The following is a 21163-nucleotide window of genomic DNA, read 5'->3' on the forward strand; positions in this document are numbered from 1 at the left end:
AAGGTAGGACGACGTCTTGGATTCTTGGCGGCGGCAAGGGGCGCTGACGTTGCTGTTGGTCAGGGGAGTTGGAGCTGGCGCTGTGTGAGGATTGTGCTCGAGGAAAGCGTGGGGTAGACGCGTCTTCATTGTCTCTTTTGATTTCACGGGCGTCCAGTGGTATTTCTCCATTGTGTTTTGCGCCGGGCTCTTCCGGACAGGCATGCGTGCTGGTAAGTTGTGGGCGTTGTGAGGTTGCCACTCGACTACGTCAGGCATTTTCTCCTTGTTGCCGTGTGTGTGAACGGAGCTGGGTATTATAGTAGAATGTCTGTCAATGTCCGATTTCAATTCGTTTTGTCTTCTTTTGAACAACAGATCCTGTGCAGCGGCTTAAAGGGTCAATGGAAAAATAATCGCAGATGGACGTGAAAGACAGAACAATGATATGAGCTGGAGGCAGGGGTTATATTCCAACGTCCTATTTCTACCCATCTCCGGTACTGTTCTTGTCTAAAAGGGATGAAAAAAATCATGTAGTCGATTCTTTCTTTTATTCTTCTCTTCTTTTTTCTTTTCTTTTCGTGTTCTTTTTGGGGACACGCTGCATTAAGATGTCCAGCATGCACGCAAGACAAAGGGGCTTTGTCCCCCAACCCCCTTCCCTTCTTTTATTTCCTGCCCGGCCGAGTCCAAAAGTCAAGTCTCCCGACAATGGCCAGGGATGAATGGAGCAAGGGGCAACGAGTTTCCACGCCAAGCTACACCACAGCCTGGCTCTTTGTTACCAGACCATATCCCACGGCACTTAGATGGGAAGGGAGGGGCATCTCACACATCCAACACCCAAGGTAGTCCATAGAATCAGGGAGTTCAAATAGATGGGCTGTGTGACTTGAGCGAACAGGCGCAGGACGTGAGACCTGCTTTCTCAATGTGAATGTGGGATTGTAAAGAAATTGATTACGTTTCGGAGCATCAATGTTAACATGCATTATTTAAACAGATCTATGAACAGCAGTCCACCAAGCAACAGAAACTACATGTAACTAGCTAGCAAAAGTACATAAAGAAAACAAAGACGAATGCCGACTCAACCATAGTGCACCCACCTGTCCGGGGCCCTCGAAACCCAGGACAAAGGACGCTTATACTGACCTATCATGACTTCGCCCAGGGTGAGGTCGTAAGCAAGAAACTTGGGAGGGGTGCGGTGGAGGGGCTGGCGACCACACAAGTCGCAGACAATGTCGTGGACGCCATCGGCAAGCCGCTTGGACCGCCAATACTCCATGAAGCACTTCTTGCCCACGGCGTGGCCCATCCTGCACTTGAGGCGCACGGCATCGTGGCCGAGGGCAAAGGCCTCGTCGTCGTCTGTGGGCGGAAAGGTGTCGGCGCCCTGGACAGACATGGGCATGCGGCAGATGAAGCACTGCTTGTCCGTCTCGTCGAGGGCATCGTACTCGTCCTGGGTCAGCGGGCGGTCCAGGCTCGCCTCGACGGCCTCCTCGCGCTTGTGTTCGTCCTCGATGCGCATTTCGGCGCTCTGCCAGAGGTTCCACTCGGTGTCGAGGAAGACGTCTTCTCGGAGAAAGAAGTCCGAATGCGGCCTCTCGGAATTCATCTGCATCAGTTCATAGAGGGTCAGTTGGGGTTCCCACTGGTGCGGATCGGCCAGCCGCGTCATGTCGTCGGCGACGTGGTCGTGCACTCCGCCCGTCGTCCACTCGTCGCCGATGCGGGCGAGGTTGCTGAACAGATCGAAGATGTCGTGCGCGCGGCGGTCGACGAGGCCGTTGTCGTTGGCGAGGAGGTGCGCCACGGCGAGCAGCAGGTTGCGCCGCACCTCCCGGACGCTCAGGGCCCAGTCGTAGGGGACTTCGTCCTCGGGGGCCTCATGGTGCTCGAGGTACTGGTCAATCCAGCCACTCTCGTCCTCGTGAAAGGCAAAGGCTTCGTTGACCTTGGCGATCAGAGAAATGAACAAGGACCCGTTCCGCCGTTCCCGGTCGTAGTGAAAAGGCAGCACAGGGACGTTGTCCAGGAGACCATTGACTTCGCCCGGACTCGGCTGGGCCTGGAAACTGTCGAAAAAGGCGGCGCAGCTCTCGACCAGGGGAACGTCGGGCCAGTCGTCGGTCATTTCCAAATCGCGCGTCATGTCGTCGTCCTCGCCGGGATAGAGAAGGCCCCGGGCGGGTAGGCGGCGCAGGGCGGCCGAGAGGTTCCTGTACTCTGGCCACTCGTTCGCCTCCTGGCACAGGCAGTAGGCGCCGTCTTCAAAGTGGTCCTTATTGAAGCGGCAGGCGACTTCAATCTTGCAGGCCTTGTAGAGGTCCGTGACGGTGTCCGGGTCGCTGAAGCGATGGTAGCCGAGGACGCATTGGAAGAAGAAGCACAAGGCCTTGGTGTAGGCGACGACGGCGGCATTGTTTGCTTCTCTGTTGGTCCGAATGGAGGTGGTGACGTGAACCGGGGCTTTGCTGGGCACGATGAAGCGGCCGGTGCACTCGGGGCAGGGGACATCATAGGTCTCACTCCTCCAGGGAAGCGCGAGCCTCTCGAAGCAAGTCCTGGGGTCTGGGATGGCACAGCGACGGATGTACTTTGGACGATGGCCCGGGAGGTCCTGATTCCCGTGGTTGTTCCAGCAGGTGTACTGCCTAATCAAATAGATACACATGATGTCTTTCCGAGACGGATAGGGTGAGGTGATAATAGAAGTTCGTAAGGGGAGTTCGTAGAGGTGTTGATGACCGAGGATTCATCTCACTACTTACATGGCGAGACAAGAGCATGATATATCACACGAAGACGTGAATTGGCTTTCCAGAGAAACAATGCGAGGAGAACCAGCATATTGGCTTCGAACAACAAAGCCAGACAGAAGAACGAAAGAACGAGTGAATGAATTGAGGCAAAGGCAAAGAGAGTGGAAAAGACAAACCAAGATGTAAGGATTTGAACAGCAGGAGCAAAGACACTGTCATTTTGGAGAGAATCGAGAAAGAATAGTAAAAGAATTGAAAGGATGCCCCAAAAAAGAACCAAAGACACTCAACATGGTGATTGTCTCGTCCTTTGTTGTGTCCATCGTCCACGATCTGCCCTCGATGTCCGGGGATAGGTTGCTAGTTATCCTCGTAGACAGTGGGCTGGGGTGAATCCGACTGAACGCGTATTTGATACGTCAAATCATACCGGTCCTCGTCATCATAGTCGAGGTGCAGCGTATGTTATGCAGTGGTTCGCAGAAACTGTGCATCCGGGAGAAACGTACGTCGAAGCACCGACGGGTCGTGGTCGCGGTCAATAGGAGGCGGTCATGAGAGGGATTGGAGTCACGTGATATTTGATGAATAATCAAGGTATTGCTGAGTCATCGCATCCGAGACCCCAGTTCACCCCTTCTTCTGTTCCCCTTTTCTTCCATCTACACAAGCCTCATCATTATCAGGTCTGTACGTTTGATACACTCCCATCACGTCTTCGCACAAAGATTGACCGTCGCCGAGCATTCACCTTTAACTTCTTACGACTAATGGAACATCTGACTGAAACTTCCTGCCGTCCCACGTTGCCCACCTAGTCCAGCGACTCCCCCTTTGGCCACGGTTCTTCTTCCGGTTGGTGGTAGTTGATCACCTCTGGTTGATCATGGAGCGTTGCTGCCCAACATCAGCACTTTTTCTGACTCTGGATCATTATATCAGTCAGCCCGGTTTCTTGTCTCTCTCGGCACACCATGGAATATGAATCCCAGGGAATAGAACGACAGAACTGCAGTCACCAGACCGCGTGACTTGCCATATCTCCATGGACCCCTTCTACTACCATCATAGCTTGCCTTCTCTGGGTCTTTGACTGAACAATCCGTCGCGGTTGTCTGGTATCATAGCCTCACCCACCATCGATTGGAAGACGGCTAAAGGACTTTTGTCTCCCGCAGCCAACGACCACACACCCATCGGCCGCACCCACAGGGGGCTACGACCTCTCTCGGCCGCCGACGGACCAGTATCACAATCACAGTGAAGCGATAGGTGACTGGCTGGCTCATCGGCAGGTAGATTGGCAACGACTGCCGCTACCGTCACAAAAAGCCTTCTGCCTGCACCCTATTCTTCCCTTCATCATCTGCCTCTTCACTTCTCCCAGCCCTAGCTGACTGGCCCTGGAGGCCGCACTGATGCGCAGAAATTATTATCGTAGCACAAGATAGTTCGTGCGGTCGATGCCCCAGGATGCCGGTGCGAAGGGCGAGTAAGACTAACAACGAAGCCCCAGGAAGCAGGAAACAAACCCTAGGGACGAGGCAATGCGTCCTCGTTCCAAAGCAACGTTAAATGACCTCGCTACGGCCATCTCACCTCGACAACTCACCAACTCACCTCGTCTGCGGTCGTACTGCTACTACTCCCACTCATGCGTTCGTCCACTCTCCAGTCCTTCTCATCCTCCTGCAGCAGACCTGCATGTACTTGCATCACTTCCTCTCATGGCTAAATGCCAGGCCCATAACCTGATAAACGCGCTGCATTGCGGCCGTTCGTGTGTTACTGCGAGCGGCCTGCAATGGGATGAAACAGTCAAGTTAAATATCGCGCATCGTCACCTGTGCCCCGTTGCTTCGTGTCTGCCTTTTTCTGTTTCTGTTTTCCTACTTCTTCCATTTCCCGTTCTCATTCCCTTCTCCCTCCCCCAGGTTCAACGCCGTCTTCCCCCTTTGTTCACTCTCTTTTCGTCGCCTTACTCTTTTGTTTCTGCTTTCGATGCTTTCTTCGTTCTGCGCTCGTCGGCGACCATTGCTGCCCAATACCACCCGACTCTAGCCGCACTGAATGTATATTCCGCCCCAGGTTTCTCCACACCCCGGAGCCTGGGCCGCTCGGGGCCCAGTGGGGCCGACTGAGACTCCGACAAATCATCCTCATTCGCCCGTCCACGCCGCCGCTGCCGGCATCCTCGCCCGGGCCGTCGGCGTCGTCACCCATGCCTTTGCCGGCCAGCAGCCCGACCCTGCCCTGCCCCTCACCCGCCGACAATCGAATCCCAACCAAACGAACCTCATAGTCGGCATAGTCAGCGGTGTCGTCCTCGCTGTCTTCATAATCAGCTCTTGTACCTTCCTATACGTATATCGACACGCCCTGAGGAGACTTCATGATCGTCGATACCGTCGTCGTCGTCGTCGTCGTCGTCGTCGGTACAAGTCTACCAGCTCACGGAACTCCAAGAGCTCATCCGATAGCGGCCCTCCTCCTGATCCTCCGCCGGCCGCCGAGGAAGGAGGCGAGGCACCCCAGGCCGACGGCTGAGCCAGCCTGAACAGAACCAGTTGGCAAATTGTTCTCGAAATTGGGTCAAACGGACCTTGTCTTTCATCCTCAACTTACTTTCTTCAGGTCTGTCTTTGTGAAGCGTGTCGTGGTACCGTGTACGACGTGACAGCTAAGCACTAACCCGGTGTTGGGGCCAGATACCACCTGTACCTGTATGCAATGGGCGTTCCAGGGGTGTTGGCGTACTGGGTATCTCAGGTTCATAGTGCACATCTTCGCCGCGGTTCCTTGTCCTCGTCTCCCGCTTTTATTATTCCTGCGTAGGCCAACCAGCCTCAAACAACACATCAAACTAAGACGTGGCTGTCACGGTCACTTTACCCCTATTTAGGAAACGGGCCGAATGTCATATATGAATACCATCTTTGTATTTTTTTCCTTGATGAAAAGTAAAGAAAATTCACCCTCAACATCGGCCCGTGAAGTGCTATTTCTGTCCCATGAACCACCCCACCATGGTGATTCTGGTAGTTGAGCAGTTGAGGGTCGGCAGTGAGTCTGCTCAAGCCGTCCGGGGCCTGACCCTCTCCGTAGGACTGTTACGAATGGAGTTTGCTTTTGGTACAAAAGTCTTAAAGACAGGTTTGGAGTCACCGTGCTTTTGCCCATGCAATCTAGAAACACGCTGCCGAGGACAAGCAGGCATGCAAACACTAGATCTGCATGTGTCTCTTCGCCTCCAGCGTCAGCCAGTGACTACATCGTCGCCTGATTCCATTTCTCATGGGCAAGCCGTGCCATTCCCTGCCTCACACTTATTCGAACCAAGTCGAACAAGCATAGTCACCATGAGAATCCTGTTTGCTTGGCTCAGTATCTCAGTGCTCTCAGGACGGGGTTTGCTTGCCCACAGTCAAACAATCCTCGGCTATATGAGCTTTGAGTCAAAGCCCGAAATCATTGTGTCCAAGCCCCTTACCCAAGGCTTGCCGCCACCTCCAAAATTCTCAAAAGAACGAGGATCCTAATGACTATATGATATATCTTGCCTCCTGATTATCCAACACGTCCAGTTTCCATGCCCAGGAGGGGAATAGTTTCGTGTTTGTTCTGAACCGGATGTCCAGATGTTGACATGGCACCACTTCCCTTTACGCCTCTACAGCTGAGATATGGCAGAGGATCCAGCATACCGGCACATGCTTGGGTGGACAGCTACTCGGAGCTCGCCCTCACCCTCTCTCGCCGCAATGAGATTGACGACGCCGGGCGCATCGCAGGGATGTTAATCGGCTGTCTCGTAGGTGGCCTTCTGCTTCTAGTCTTGGCCTACTTTTGCTTCGACTACTGCGCCTTTGGGCCCCGAGCTCCTTCTTCCTCAGGAGCAGTAGGCCAGAAAACGGAGGAGAACCACCGCCCCAGGCGCCATTGCCATCGTCGCCATCGCCGCGCACCCCATGGCCTTACCAAGCCAAGACATGCCCATAAGCACAAACGCCACCGCAGAGCAAGCACCAGAAGAGATGAAACTGTTCGGGTCCCCTTTCTGGACATTCCACCAATGGAGTATCCCACACCCGAAACTACCACACCATACCATCCAGAGGCTATCCGCCAGCCGGAACCTTCCCTCGCCCACCCGCTGGAAGAGACAATTCACGTGCGGGACTTTGCCGTAGAGCCGGCTTTCGGGGAAACCTTATACGTGGACGACGTCCCCACGGGGCCTGGGGGATATGTGCTTGTCGACGTGGTGCAGCAGCCGGAACTGATTCCTTGGACAGCGGTGGAAGACCACCGACTGATGGCTAAACAGAAGAGCGACGGGGATGGAGACTGCTGCTTTACCTTTTGTGACCTTCTTTGCGGACCTACCAAGAAGAAACGACGACAGGCGAAGGAAAAGGTGCATGAGGACGTGATGGTTGGTGTATAGGTCGTTCGGCAGACGATGCGACGTGAATGCCGGCGCTGTGTCAGGAGTCGGAGTCTCCTTACGTTGAATCTGTCTAATGATAATACAAATGTCCCAATATAGGTGGTTGAACTCGGGCAACGGCTCCTGTCCGCTCAAGTCTCTGATATCCAAATCGTCATGCGACATGTCGTCATGTCGTCTGCCATTCGTCGGCGTATTCATAAATCCGCATCCTCTACCGTGGCGTAGCTTCGTAGCCAAGGAGTTCCTTGATATCATCAATTCTCTGCAGCTTCTTTTCCTCATCGTTCATCATGCCCAGAGATGTTGCACTGCAAAAAGCGTCAGTCAGGGGAGAGAATGAGGAGAATGGCAAAACTCACAGAAACTTTTTCCGCTCCTGCACCCGCAGCATCCTCTCCTCCACACTCGACTTGACGATAAACCGGTACACTTTCACCTCCTCATCCTGTCCCATGCGGTGGACGCGGTCAATGGCCTGCGCCTCGACGGCGAAGCTCCACCAGGGATCCATCATGAACACGCGCTTGGCCGAGGTCAGGTTGAGCCCCACGCCTCCCGCGCGAAGGGAGATGAGCAGCACGGTGAACCCCTTGGTCTCCTGAAACTCCGTCAGGACCGCGGCGCGGGCCTTTTGCGCCATGGTCCCGTCCAGCCGCAAGAACTTGATGTTCGCCCTCTCCAGCTCCGGCTCGATGAGCGACAGGAACGACGTGAACTGGCTAAAGACCACCGACTTCATGTCGGGGCGCTCCCGCCGCAGGTCGCGGAGCGCCTGGATCAGCGCCACCACCTTGGCCGACGACTGGCTCCGGCCCACGCGCTGGAGGCTGATCTTGGGCTTCTGGAACATGTCCAGCACGTCGTCGTACCGGACCACCTCGAACAGGTCGCGGTAGCTGACCACGGCCCGGCAGTTGGGGCACGTCGGCACCTTGCCGCGGTCCGTCTGGTGCTTCATAAAGTCCAGCAGGCACTTCTTGCAGGCCGAGTGCCAGCAGCCGCCCGTGACGGTCTGTTCGATCATGGGTTCCTCGGTGCAGATGGGGCACTCGTTCGCAGCCTCGTCCCGGATCTGGCTCAGCACATGGGCGCCAAACGCGTTGGGGTTGGTCTCGGATGTCGATGTGGAGGCGGAGAAGTGCTCGATGAGGACGTTGAGGTCCATGTCGTCTGCGAGACCGGCCGCCAGGTCCGCCGCTGCGCCTGCCTCTTCCTCCTCTGCGACGATGTCCCGATTGCGGACGAGGATCGGGTGGCAGCACGTCTGTCTCAGCCGTAAGATCTGCGCGAAGATGCTCGTGAAAGCCTTCATGACCGTGCCGGCGTCCATATTCTTGGAGAATGTCTGCTTGGCTCGGAGGAAGATGTAGTCGTAGATTTCGCGTTCGGTCTCTCCGAGGTCCACTTCGACGATCTCTATCGATTTCGGCGGGAGGGGAACCAGCCTGGAAAGAATCAAGTAGTGTCAGCAATGTATCCACTATCGTGTATAGGGGAAGGACTCACGGTTCTCCATCCGGCGTCTTCATCTCCTTTGTCCGCCTCAGCACCAGGGGCTCCAATACGGTCTGTACCACATCGAGCGCTCGCACAAAGTTCTTCGACTCAAATGGGACGGTGATGAAGGTCTTCCAAAACGAAAAGTTGTTCCAGGGTTCCACGCGGAGGAAGCGGACGAGACTGAACAGGTCCTCCAGCCTATTCACGATGGGCGTGCCGGTCAACACCCAGCGATGCTCGGCACTGATCTCGTAACACGCCTTTGCGGTCTTGGATTGCCTGTTCTTGATGTGGTGCCCCTCGTCGAGGATGACGCGGAAGAAGTCGAGGCTGAAGATGCCAGTATGGGAAGATCGGTCGCCCTTCTTTGCGACGACCTGGGCGAACTCGGATAGGACGACTCCGTAGCTGGTGATGACGACGTCGGGGGCCGAAGTGGCGTTCGCTTCGCAGCACAGGGCTTGCAGGTTGGAGTTGGCCTTTTCTGAACCGTAGTATACCATGACCTTGAGCGTGCCCTCCTTGGAGGCCTTCTCGGCCTCGCTCTGCCACTGCGAGAGCAACGACATGGGGGCAACGACAAGGGTCGTGCAGGGGGCGCGCAGGACGTGCGATGCGTTGTACGATAGGCGAGGGAGGTCGTTCACCGATGCGACGTTGCCGTCCAGCCTCTTAGCGCCCAAGGCAACGTCTGATCGATGGGCATGAATCAAACTCAACATCTGGATCGTCTTGCCGAGACCCATCTCATCAGCAAGAATACCGCCGAGACAATGCTGCTCCTGGACCGGGAATTCGAGCGAGAGGTCGCCCGAGTACGGGTTGATGTAGAAGTGAGTCTGATCCTGGACGAGGGGTAGGGGGTTATCGTCGACGTCCTTGGTCGGCCAGCTGTACTCCTCCCAGAGCGGGTGCATGCTCGGTTCCCGGGGGTTGCTCTTGAGATCCTTTTCTTTCGCCATCATCCAGTGGAGAGCCTGTTTCTGATACGGCCGTAGTGTCATGGCAAACGTGTCGACGGGCTCTGCCTCTGGTGTGCTAAAGTCAAACGACTGGGCCTTCCGGTACAGCGCGTCGAGCTGGTCCTGCTCCAGCTCTTCCCCGTCCTCATCAGCCTCCTCCGAAGGTGGAGACGAGGTTGGGTCCTTGGAGGCCGCCGGCGGCTCTTTTTCCTTTTCCGTCTTGGTCCTGTCGTCACGCTCGGCCGCTTTCAGCAACTCCTGACGCTGCTCCCTAGACGACGCGTTGTTGGATCGGGTCGGTTCAAGGTTGACTTCTTGCAGCAGCCTCGCCAAGGCCACCTGTCTCAACCGAAGGTTCTTCTCCTCGGAAGACTCCTCCTTTTCGAAAAATGTCATGGTCCGGTTCGAATCCGATGGTTGAAACGCCTGCGTCTCGAAGGCCGAGGCGAGAAGGTAGCATCGCAGCTGGATGAAGATGGTGTCGTTGGTCCGCAGTCGTTCGGGGGCGTAGACGCAAGTCCCTTCGAACTTGCAGAGCTTCTGGTCTAGGAGCGTCGAGACCCAGTTGGCCGTGTCCTTGGCCAGCCTCCCAATCTCGGTGCCGTCGCTGTTGGTGAAGCGGACAAGGACATCGACGCGCCGCGAAGCAGCGGGGCTCGGTCGCTGAGGAGCCACAGTCACGCCGAGCTTGGCTGTCACGCGGGGGGGTTTCGGCGGTTGGATCTTTTGTCGTTCAATCTTGACCACGTCTCCATGCTTCAGTAGGTTGTTGCCGCTTCGAGTGGCCCATCCTTCGACGCCGAACGCACCGACGTAGCGTGCATCGGGCATGGAACGACGAATAGCGGGTTTCGGTGTGCTTTGATCTGGCTCTTCGACGGAGACAGTACCTGGAGGGGTCGCACTAGATACGGGCCGAGCGAACGAGTTCAAAGATCGAGCCTTCTTCTTGAGATGTTTCCAGGTGCCGTCAAAGTACATGTTGACGGCCCTCTCCAAGTTATTCCCACAGTTATCCTTGATGATTCCCAACGCTTCGGGGTCCACCTTGCCTCCGACAAAGGCCTCGAACGAATCTTGGTCAAAGGACATGGGCGTCTCCGGTTCTTGTTTGACGTGAGGTTCAGGGGGTTGTAGTCGGCTGGATGCGTTGTGGACCGGCTCTTCCGTTAATGAACCCCGAGCGGGTGCAGGAGATGACGGGTAACCACGGTCATCTTCGGTTTTGATCTGGGAGGAACTGTAATCGCTTGGACTGGCAAAGAAACGCGGCTTCTGGTGCGTAGATGACGTGGGTAAAGCAGGACTGGAGGGATTGCTGGTCGCCTGATCTGCGTCTGCGTCTGCGTCTGCGTCTGCGTTGAAGAATCGTCTCCTTTTGGCCGGCGGTTCGGAAAAGTCTGGACCTTCCATGGTTCTTTCTTGCCTTTGTAATCCGTACTTGGAAGAACGGCCGTCGTTTGACCCAGACCTGTCGAGAGATGGAAGTGGGATGGATGTCTTGGTCCTTTGACCTTCGAAGCCTTTTGGGGGAAGACGCGAATCCATTGATTAGAGCGCGACTGAACTGCTCGACTCGCGTCAGGTGGTCACGTGATTACGCAACATCTTTGTAATCTTCATCCATACGTCATAGCTCGGTAATTCAATTATGCGATTTCCAGTACTCGGCGAATCGACTTTTTTTTTTTTTTTCCTTCTTTTTTCGCGTCGCGACACCCAGACAAACGTCTAAGCACCTCGCTGAACCGCTCCTTTAAAGTCGCGGCCAATATATCTAGACATGGGGTCATAATCAAAGCCTTCCTCCTGAATGTATCGCCCGCGACTTGTGAGCCATGGCCTGCGAAGGCTGTCGCAGGCACCCCGGCTCGGGACTAGAGCAAGGGGCATCGTCACCGACGCAGACGTCGACAAGGCGAGGAATTACTGCTTGTCGCAGCTGAAGTAAAGCTAGTCCTCGCCCCAGTGGCCCCCCATGACGTCCCTTTATCTCTCCTGCTAACGGTCCCAGACATGGCGACTACGACGGCTACCTCATCCAACGCTTCGTCCCCTCCCAAGTCCGAGACACCTACCTCGCCCTCCGCGCCCTCAACCTCGAACTCGTCCGCCTCCCCGACATGGTCTCCAACCCGACCATAGGCTACATGCGCATGCAGTTCTGGCGCGAATCCATCAACAAGACCTTCGCCGCCGCCCCGCCCGCCGAACCCATCTGCATCCTCCTCCACCAAGCCATCGAGGGCCTCCGCGCCCGCGCCACCTCCGCCGCCGCCCCTTCGTCCGTCAAGTTCTGGATCCAGCGCTTCATCAAGACCAGGGAGCGCCACATGGACAACCGCCCCTTCGCCTCGCTCTCCAGCCTGGAAGACTACGGCGAGCAGACCTACGCCACCATCATGTACGCCACCCTGGCCGCCCTGCCCATGAACTCCATGCACATGGACCACCTGGCCAGCCACATCGGCAAGGCCCACGGCATCGTCGCCGTCCTCCGCGGCATCCCTGTCCTAGCCGCTCCGCGAGGGGCCGTGAAGTCCCCGGACGGGAACACCCAGGTCGGCGGCGGCAGGGACCCCGTCCTCCTCCTCCCGCTGGACGTCATGGCCGAGGCCAAGGTGCGAGAGGAGGACGTATTCCGACAGGGTCCCAACGCAGAAGGGTTTCAAGACGCCGTCTTCACCGTCGCCACGCGGGCGAATGATCACCTCATTACCGCCCGGGAGATGCTGAAGAAGTTGAAATTGGGCGAGGGGCCGGGACACGAGTTTGAGCACCAGGCTGACGCCGGACACGTCTACGACAACGAGACCGATGTCGCGCGGGATATACGACGCGGTTTTGGGATTTTGCTCGAGACCGTCCCTGCCCAGGAATATCTCACCAACCTAGAGACCTGTAATTTCAACCCCTTCGCTGTCAAGGCAGGTTGGAAGCTGCCGTGGCGGATGTGGCAGGCGTTGAGGAAGGAGCAGATATGAGCCGATAGCCTGGCTATAACGCTCTAGGAAGATTCAAGACATTAGAAAGTCATCGTCTGTATATTACGCCGTGTGGGTTTGTCTTTTTGGATTCCAAGGGAACGAGGTAATCATCTCAGCCGTGTATCATCAAATATAACCATGACAGAATAACGTCACAAACACCCTGTAGAACGGGGTCTCTCTCAACAGTCCCCGCCGTTGAGCGCATATTCTCGAGCAAAGTGGTCTTCACTATATATCCCAAGCCATGCAGTTTCTATCGAAGCAACCATGTCCAATGACCATGACCAAGCGTCGACCTCAGTGAAACAAGTGCATCGTCCCAAGCACCGTATCCTGTCATGTAAATACGCTGGTATCCTTTCGGAACTCCACCTTTCGACCGCATTCATAACGCTGTTCATGTGAAATCCAGTCTAAGAACTATCGGCAGGCGAAGAAGAGACCGATTCCTGCGGTCCGCCTGCATATGCATCCGTGCCTACCCCTGACGTCTTGACCTCCTCCTCGCCACCGCGCATCTCCTCAACCACAGCCTCATGCCATCCCTCGCCGCCCGTCCTCATGACATGATGGGGATTCAGGCGGACCCGGAAATGACTTTCGCGTCGCAGGCCCGACAGCCCCTCGCCGGCAGACATGGCCACCCTCGTCCGCCTCGTCCTCTTTCCAGGCCGTCCCCCCTCGCTGAGGAGGCAGCTTTGCTGCCTCCGCTCCTCCGCCAAGCATCGCTCGTGCGCGAGGATCCCGCGCACGTACGGAGCGACGTCGAGAGAGATGAGCTCCATGGTGCGGTCGAACACGGACGGATCGAGGTACGAGGACGGTAAGAGTGCTTGGCGATCCGACGCCGCAATGGGGTCGAAGGCGAGGCTAATGTCGCGGCGTGTCACCGTTTCGCATTGTGTGCCGGACGAGAGGTGGGCACGGATTTTTCTGATGGCTGTGGGTTCCTCGAGGCGCTGCATCGAGACCGGCACAGGCCAGCATCTTGATGCGTGTACGCTCGGGACGAGGCTCCGGGCCTGGGACTTGAGGGACAGGGAGGCAGAGGTGCTCGTGTGGTCGTAGTCCGCCAGTACGGGTGTCTCGAGGAGCTTGCACCCGATTACATAGTCGTCTCGCATCTTTGCGGGAATCGCCGGCTGCGTGGGGTCGAGACTCTCCTCCAGGCCGACTCCAAATCGACCGTTCGAGTACAGATCGGCGGTGCTCAGCGCATCGGAGAATTCGTCGTACAAATCGAGCGCCGCGATCCTACCTTCGGCAGAGCAGGCCTCCTTCTTCAAACAGCCCACCCAAGCGGCCATGTCGGTTGTGTTGTGCCAGTCGCCGAGATCGATATGGAAGCCACTCCAGCATTGTGACATGAGTTCGACCTCGGCTCCTGGCGATGACCGTGCCGTGGAATCGCGACCAAGCCATCCCATACCTTCGAGATAGGTATCTTCGCTAATGACCCGGACGACATCACCATTCTCATCCCGATCGCACCCCTTAGGCCAACGTGGATAGAACCAGTCAACGCCGCCGCGCCTGTCGCCAATGCCTAGCTGGCACCAGTAGTTGAGCTCCATCAAGGACGCCCGGAAGTCCCCGGATCTGGATTGGAGCAGCGCCTTCACCGGTGACCTACGCAGGGCGTGACCCTCATTGGCAGCGATGAGCAATAAGAGGTCCACAGCAAGATCCTCGGGCGGCGGGCTGAAGCGAAAGATGCCGTACAAGTTGAGACTCTCGACGGGGATGAGACTTTCGTCATTGCAGGTCATGATAAAGGGACGCTTGGACTGGGCGATGAGCGTCATGATGGTTGCCCAGAACTGCTTGTCCTCTTCGTAGAGGATATCGGCTTCTTCGAGAAGGATCAGAGATTGCTTCTGGGCCTTGGGCTGTGTGGGTTTCGACGCGTCCGTCTCACCCTGCTTCGGTGGTTGCTTGCGCACAGGTTCGGGCCCGGCGGTCGCGTTTGCATGGGTCTTGGCGGCGGCTTTTGGCTTGAAGAAGGACATGACGGAGCCCTGCTTCCCAGATTTGACTTCTTTTGCCGTCTCATCCTCCACGCCTGTGTCTGTCCCGTCGCCAGATCTGCCACCTTCTCGATGGTGCTGCACAAGATGGTTGCGGGTCATGTCTCCGACCTTCTCCGAGACATCTTTCCCGCTGCGACGGCTGCTCGCGTTGATTTCGAAGATTTCAAAACCGAGCTCCTTCGCCACGGCATAGACGGTCGCAGTTTTTCCAGAGCCGTGGGGTCCACTGATCAGGGCCGCGTTGGACAGTCGCATGGACTCCTTTGTGTTCCTGGAGATGATTCCACCATTCTGAACCACGGTCTGCTTGGGCCCTGCGCTGTCCTCTGGGTCCGTTATCTCGTCCAGATTGTCACTCTCCTCGTCACTCGAGACGACAAACCCGTCCAGTTTGGCTCGCTTTCGCTTCTTCTTCGACCCCGAAACCAGCTTCTTCTTCCCGGGCTTCTGAACAGCCGGGCTGCTGCCTGTATCAACGGATTGCACCTTTAATGCTTCGAGCCAGTCCCTGAGAAGATGTGCTTCTTGGCCACTTTGAAGAACCTCGTCCGCTGTTTCCGGCGCGTATTTATGAGCCCAGAGAAGGTCTTCGCACTCGGACTTGTCAAAGGCCGAGAGGTGGGTGGCGAGTGACTGGTACAGACGGGCGATTGCGGCATGGGGTTTGCGAGAGGTGGCTATGCCGATTTCATCTTCGCTATCACTCTCGGCTGTCTGGTTGTCTGGGAAGAGCCGAGTCTGTAGCTCCGGCCGGACCCGTTTCTGGAGTTTGGGTCCGCTCTCGAAGTGCTTTCCAGGCAGGCGCAGGCCGGGAGGAGGAGGATCGAAGCCGTCGCTGGTCGTGTTGATAGAGTTGAGGACACCGCCAATATCCAATGCGTTGCGTAAACGCGAGATGATGGACTCGTCTTCTGGTATGTTGGTCGCCCGACCCTTGGACTTCTTCAGAGACATGTCCGAGAATCCGGGAGTGACAGTGGAGGCCCGTGGCCGTTCTGAATCGTCCGTAACATGCACCACTCCCTTCCAGGGCCAGGCAGGGTGTCTCGCACCTGGGATCTTGAGGCCCATTGATTTCATGCCGAACTGAGGAAGGTTGGGTCTCTTCAGAATGGGGCGATTTTTGTTCTTGGGGGAGCAGGGCGTGGATGAGGAGATGATCTGGCGTTGAGACCTTGGCTTCTTCAGCTGCGGCAAGTTAGACGTGACTGTTTCGCCAGGACTAGCCGCCTTGACTTCTTCGGCCTGGGTTGCGAGTCCATGCCCACTCTTCGCGTCCGACTCTTTGTCTCCCGTGGCTTTCTTCGACCGGGACCGCTTCTTAGCTAGGGCTGGCTTCGAAGTTGGCCCAAGGATACTGTTGATTCTTTTGACAATCCTCTCTCGTGATTCACGGTCATGGCCTAGCCGGTAGGTTACGATGAACGTTTCCGGCTTGGGCTTCGGACCTGGTTTCTTTCGCGGTCTTGGTTTGTGGATGGCTGGGGATCTCGGTCTGGGTGGGGATCTCGACCTGGGAGGTGATCCGATGGTGCCCGTCTTGGGATTCAGCCTAAGAACTCTCTTCGGCTGGGACACATTCGATTGAATCGGCCAAGAATCTCTCGTGGGCTTAGGTGTCGGCGGCAGGGTAGGGGGAGTAATGGTTGGAGAGGAGGCGGGAGGCTGAGTTGGGAGGGTGGTCGTCGCTTCGGAACGTAGGGGGCATTGGCTGGTGGGAGGAATTGGCTCGGGTTCAGGCCCAGTGGGTTTGATAAGGTGGTCGACAATCGAAGGCCCGAGAGAAGCTGTTGATTTTCTCTTTCTGCTTTGGCGTTTCTTGGAGCCCGATGCTTCTGCGCCATTGGAACTTGTCGAGTCCCGGTCGGTTTTCTGACGCTTTCTCCTGGGGCCCTCCCGCTCGCCATGGTTGCCGGGCTGGCCGACATGGTTAATGTCCCTCTCTGTTTGTCCCTCATCTCTTACAATTCCAGCTTCCTGAGCGGGTTTCGGGTCGCTCGTTCCATTTTGTGCAGCCGAAAAGAAAGGATGAAGCTTCTTGGAGTCAGCCAGGCCGTCTTGAGGCATGCTGGCCACCAGGGTTCCCATGGGATCGAGTGGGAGCGGATAGCTGCCACTATAGTATCAAGAGTGAACGAAAACCCCTTGGGACATGTTAGGTGGCCAGAGAGCCAGTGGTGTCGGAGTTGGATGAGGTTGGCTTCTGGGGCGGGAAGGAGGTTGAGGTGGTTGGAGATGTCAAGTCGCGTGACGGAAAGTAGCAATAAAGCGCGTACGTCAGTGGAGGGCGAGTGGCCGTGTACCGCGACTGCCAAGAACAACGCCCCGGTTACTGCTTATCACTTTGGCGTTACGTTATCGAGGCATCCATCCGTAATCGGTGGAACGTTATTCCGACAGGACACTTTCTCAGACGGACTTTGTACTGTGTGTTTACTTGTAATCCAGTGTCTATACTACAGTGTCAATTGATACTGCTTCACACACACAATGCCCCACTGTCCATTGGGTTTCGCAACTTTTTTTCCGTTTTTTCTTTTTTTTTAATCCTTGAAGCTATCACCATCACTCTAGTTTTGTTATACCATATCCCGCTACGAAATCAGTACGTCTACCACGGTACAACTTTTTCGAGCAACAGAGAATCCTTCCAGGGCTCTCTCCTTTGCTGTACGCCTTTTGTGACTCGGCTTCGACGCCCTTGTTCGCATCATGGCTCCAGCTTTTCGCATCCATAAGCCCGATGTACTGGCCACGCTCCCACAGCCCCTGGGCCATTCAAAAGGCCGATACCACGCCGGCGAGGTCTATGTGCAGAAACCGGGCTCGAAGAAGCGCAAGAGGTTGGAAGTTGCCGTAGGCGTCGACGGAGAGGCAGCAAATATCTACCATGTCGGTCCATGCCTTTCTCCCGACTGACGGCGGTTTTCTTTCTCGACAAAAAAAGCTAATGGCCTCCTTCACAGATTCCTTCTTCTGACTTGAGAACATCCTATCCCATTCCGCCGCAAGAGTCGTTTACATGTGCGCCTTACTCGATTCGATATCAACAGCCAGCCAACAGCGAGCGTCAGCAGTTCACGTATTTTTCGACTAGCGATACTTCTGGCTTCAAGATTACCCTCTGCAAAGACGTTGTCAACTCGGCCGGCAAGACCACGTCTACGACCAAGTCTCGCAGGCTAGGTCACAAGGTGCCCGTTGCGCGGCTGTTTACCTCGAGTTGCTTTGCCTCGACGGCCTCGGAACCAACCACACAGAGTTCCGAATGTAGCGATGTCCTCGCCGTGTGCCAGGATGGCCAGGTCCTGTGTCTGGATGGTGCCGAGCTGGATGAGCAATGGAGCATCTCGTCGTACAGTCTGTGCAAAGATCTGCTGCGGCCATCCATGTCTGGATTCAAAGTCGACTCGGTCTTCCACGCACCAGCTGTAGAAGTTTTAAAGGGCGTCTTTGAGGGGAGGCAGGATGCGTTTAGTTCTCTTGGTCGGCCCGTTGATGCGGAGACCTTTAACCCTGACGTGCTCATCCTCGTCGTCAGCAGCCAAGGCCAGGGCTCGTCTGAACGATACCTAGTGCTACTGGGTGCTGTTCCCCGGAGTGCCACGGTCCGGTCTTCCCAGCAATCTCTTGTCCAGCTCCACGTGGCGCCTCTTCCCCAACACGATGGAGTTCTCGGAAAGGAAGCCCCAATCTACCAGCTTCAAGTTCGATCCGGGAAGTTGTTCGAGCTCTCCGACGGGGCGATCCGAACGTACAACCTTACAAGCGCGTTGCCGAGGATGCAAGACGTCGTCCTCGTATCGGACGCGGCGTCCTTTGTGCCCTTGTCCGAACATTCTGTTTTGTCGATATCGCCGACGATGCTCAGCGTCGCCAACGTCACGTACCACTCCATCCAAGCGCGAGCGCCTTTCACCATGGACGGTCCCAGTGCCAGTGCCCCATCCCACGACACCGACGCCCAAGGAGGAGGAGCGGCATTTATGCTTCTTACGTATCTGGCGAAACTCGACCTCGCCATTGCCATCGTTAACAATACGCTACTCTCCATCCAAGTGGAACGGCACGGGTCGTCGCACAAGGAAGGTCTTCTCATCGATGCGATAGGAAGGGGACTTTCCAAGGCCGATGATCTTCCCGAAAGCCTACCCCCACTTCGCGGCAAAGGGCCTTTCAAAAACTTCCTCCCCGGCACCTTGACCGACTCGTATGTGAAGCAGTCCCTCGTGGAAGTGGAGAAACTGGACGAATGCCTGGCGGAAAACGATCTCAACAGGTTTGAGCGCCTTATTGCTCCCAAGTTTGGTATGACCATCGATGAGAGTTCGGCGGCGGCCAATAAAGTGGACGGCAACAAGGACGAAAATTTGACCACGCCAGACTGGAAATGGCCGGAGCGCGCGAGTTCGTACCCGGCGGTCGATCGCCGCTGGGTACTCTACGCGATCAGCCGGGTCTTCTCGATTCACGTGGTGGGCGACTCGGCCACGGACACGGCGGCAGATGGGCCATCCCTGGACTGCGTGCTGCCGGAGAGCAACGTCTTGCTCTACCTCATCGTTTCGGGCCACCTCACACTATCCAACGTGGCGGCGGCTTTCAGGCATGAACTTAGCGAGACGCATGTGCCGCGGGAGGCACTGGCGGGCGCGTTGGTCCGGCAGCTCATCGAAGTAGACCCGGCGCTGGAGCTCCTCCTGCGCTACGTAAGTGCGACTAAGCTGGGAGAGGTAGAGCTCCTGCTCATCGTCCGCACGATTATGCAAAGCCTCGACCACCAACCTCGGCTTGAGGCGGCGGTGCCGAACGGAACGAAGGAGGAGGAGGACTACGTGGCGATGGAGATTGACCAGCTGGAGCACGAGCTCGAGCTCGCCGAGTACAACCTGGGCGACGACTCGGACGTGCGGGCACGGCTGCTCACCATGGCGTTTGAGAGGCTGGTGGGCTTTTCCGCCGCCGACACGGTCCGCGCGCTGCGGGCATCATTTAGCACGGCGGAGATCCTCTCCCTCATTCATCTCCTGCGGATCCAACTAGTCGGAAGCGCATGGACGACGCGGTACTCGGAGATGACGACTCTCGACCAGGACGACGGGGCCAAGGCTCTCCCGGACGGGGCCATCAGCCTGATAGCCGAATTGCTGACACGATGCGTCGACGCAGTCGGGCCCAACGGCTGGCTTTCGAGCAGTTCTGGCTCTGGCTCTGGCTCCGGTTCCGGTTCTGGCTCTGCGATGGATCACTGGGACGGCGGACACTTCCTCGCGGCGCTCAAGCTCGAAGTCAGCGCGGCGCTCGAAGGGCTCAACGACGCTGTGCATCTGAACGGCATTCTGGGGGAGGCGGTCAGGTTCGGCACGTGGTCTTTGGCTGCCAGCACGACCAGCACGACGGGGGGTCGCGGGCTGACGAGGGGCCAGCAACAAGACCGGCCAAAGACGCTCGAAGTCGGGACACGGGCGCAGTTGCCGCTCGGCCTCACGCCGAAACAAGCGGTGACTCAGTTCAAGGTGGTATCCGGCGGCGAGGTTGTGGAGAGGTCAGCAAGAGAAAAGGGGCATCTTTTGAGTCAGCGGGTCAAGGCGTATTCGCTGGAAAAGGTGGCTGTTTGAGAGGGCTGAAGCTTCCAAGGGATCGAGTGGCCGGTGGAAGTTGGGAGGGAAGCGCTCGGCCATAGAAGAGCATGTCGAATTATCAGCCGGGCCCGTTTGGATTCACTGCGACGGGCGATACGGTGGCTGGAGAGCGGCCGTCTGGCAAGGGTCATAGTCAATGCGAAATACAATGCAAGTCAGCCATCACATCCATCTCCGCGGCCGAGTCTGTCGCATCCCTGGGATTACTGTTGCCGAAGTGCCACAAATGGCCTCGCCAATGGCAGGGCCGTGGAACATGTCAGGAAGCATTGGTACAGAGCGACTATTGCACGCTGGGCTTGGGCAGCCAAGCAAACGGCTTTGTCACCCGCTGTTACCGGCCAGGCGTATTGATGGGCGATGCATGCAAGCGTGGTGGTGGCCATGTCCAGGTGGCGCGAGGCAGACCAGACTGCCACGCCAAGGTAAATAAATCAATAAAGCGAGAATAATGATAAGAGAACACAAGCAAAAGAGGGGTGGGTGGGAAGATGAGAAAGAAAGGAGATGCTTCTCCCGCATTCCACCCGTCGCCGCGTGACAATAGCCAACCAGTGCCAGGGCCGTTAGGGAAAACGGCCAAGGGGCGAACCCACATGGTGCGTCCCTGGAGCCTCTTGAACAAAGCTTGTTTGCGACGATTGGAATGGCTCTTCCATTATTATTCTTGGAGACTTGTCGGACTAGTTTGGACCGTTGGGTTCGAGAGGCGTAAGGACAGGGGGTTTGACGGAACAGTGGGGTGGGACCGCAGGCGCAGTAGGTCCAGGGCAGGGCAGGGCGACTGTCAGCGCTAATCTCGCCCGGCTAATGATGGCATGGCGGCGCCCCAT

At 56.6% G+C, this 21163-nt stretch overlaps 7 protein-coding genes across 8 annotated transcripts in view; 4 read left to right on the forward strand and 3 right to left on the reverse strand.

The window, feature by feature from the left end:
- ACRALDRAFT_1072304 (uncharacterized protein) overlaps positions 1 to 2665 on the reverse strand; it is a gene marked incomplete at both ends in the record, with an annotated part of 3793 nt that extends 1128 nt beyond the window's left edge. Inside the window, one exon of one of the 2 annotated variants that reach the window (XM_071017960.1) lies at positions 1092 to 2665. In XM_071017960.1, the coding sequence (XP_070871360.1) occupies positions 1092 to 2665 (1574 nt within the window). Of the gene's footprint in view, positions 1 to 1072 lie in introns of those variants that run through there. The other variant, XM_071017961.1, reaches the window with a different exon arrangement.
- Positions 2666 to 3215: 550 nt separating this feature from the next.
- On the forward strand, positions 3216 to 4172 carry ACRALDRAFT_212771 (uncharacterized protein; the record flags this gene model as incomplete). The annotated part of the gene is made up of 6 exons (XM_071023943.1): positions 3216 to 3304; positions 3376 to 3488; positions 3572 to 3694; positions 3746 to 3838; positions 3881 to 3999; positions 4053 to 4172. 6 exons carry the CDS (start codon positions 3216 to 3218, stop codon positions 4170 to 4172), a joined length of 657 nt encoding a protein of 218 aa, XP_070871362.1.
- Positions 4173 to 6399: 2227 nt separating this feature from the next.
- On the forward strand, positions 6400 to 7200 carry ACRALDRAFT_1072305 (uncharacterized protein; the record flags this gene model as incomplete). Its single annotated transcript, XM_071017962.1, has 1 exon — positions 6400 to 7200. The coding sequence occupies one exon, from the start codon at positions 6400 to 6402 to the stop codon at positions 7198 to 7200; it is 801 nt and encodes a 266-aa protein (XP_070871363.1).
- Positions 7201 to 7417: 217 nt separating this feature from the next.
- Positions 7418 to 10760, reverse strand: ACRALDRAFT_1036390 (uncharacterized protein; the record flags this gene model as incomplete). Its single annotated transcript, XM_071015021.1, has 3 exons — positions 7418 to 7514; positions 7566 to 8651; positions 8713 to 10760. 3 exons carry the CDS (start codon positions 10758 to 10760, stop codon positions 7418 to 7420), a joined length of 3231 nt encoding a protein of 1076 aa, XP_070871364.1.
- A 721-nt stretch (positions 10761 to 11481) lies between these two features.
- Positions 11482 to 12652, forward strand: ACRALDRAFT_2029600 (uncharacterized protein; the record flags this gene model as incomplete). The annotated part of the gene is made up of 2 exons (XM_071020603.1): positions 11482 to 11615; positions 11683 to 12652. 2 exons carry the CDS (start codon positions 11482 to 11484, stop codon positions 12650 to 12652), a joined length of 1104 nt encoding a protein of 367 aa, XP_070871365.1.
- Positions 12653 to 12715: 63 nt separating this feature from the next.
- ACRALDRAFT_212775 (uncharacterized protein) lies at positions 12716 to 17194 on the reverse strand (the record flags this gene model as incomplete). The annotated part of the gene is made up of 8 exons (XM_071023945.1): positions 12716 to 12766; positions 12816 to 12866; positions 12925 to 12954; positions 13031 to 13051; positions 13102 to 16804; positions 16831 to 16996; positions 17087 to 17139; positions 17178 to 17194. The coding sequence occupies 8 exons, from the start codon at positions 17192 to 17194 to the stop codon at positions 12716 to 12718; spliced, it is 4092 nt and encodes a 1363-aa protein (XP_070871366.1).
- Positions 17195 to 17233: 39 nt separating this feature from the next.
- ACRALDRAFT_1083138 (uncharacterized protein) lies at positions 17234 to 20736 on the forward strand. The gene is made up of 2 exons (XM_071019406.1): positions 17234 to 17580; positions 17655 to 20736. Exons 1-2 carry the CDS (start codon positions 17401 to 17403, stop codon positions 20304 to 20306), a joined length of 2832 nt encoding a protein of 943 aa, XP_070871367.1. The 5' UTR covers positions 17234 to 17400; the 3' UTR covers positions 20307 to 20736.
- The last annotated feature ends 427 nt before the right edge of the window (positions 20737 to 21163 follow it).

Source organism: Sodiomyces alcalophilus (assembly GCF_042370955.1).
Source record: "Sodiomyces alcalophilus JCM 7366 unplaced genomic scaffold ACRALscaffold_8, whole genome shotgun sequence".
NCBI classification, from domain to species: domain Eukaryota; kingdom Fungi; phylum Ascomycota; class Sordariomycetes; order Glomerellales; family Plectosphaerellaceae; genus Sodiomyces; species Sodiomyces alcalophilus.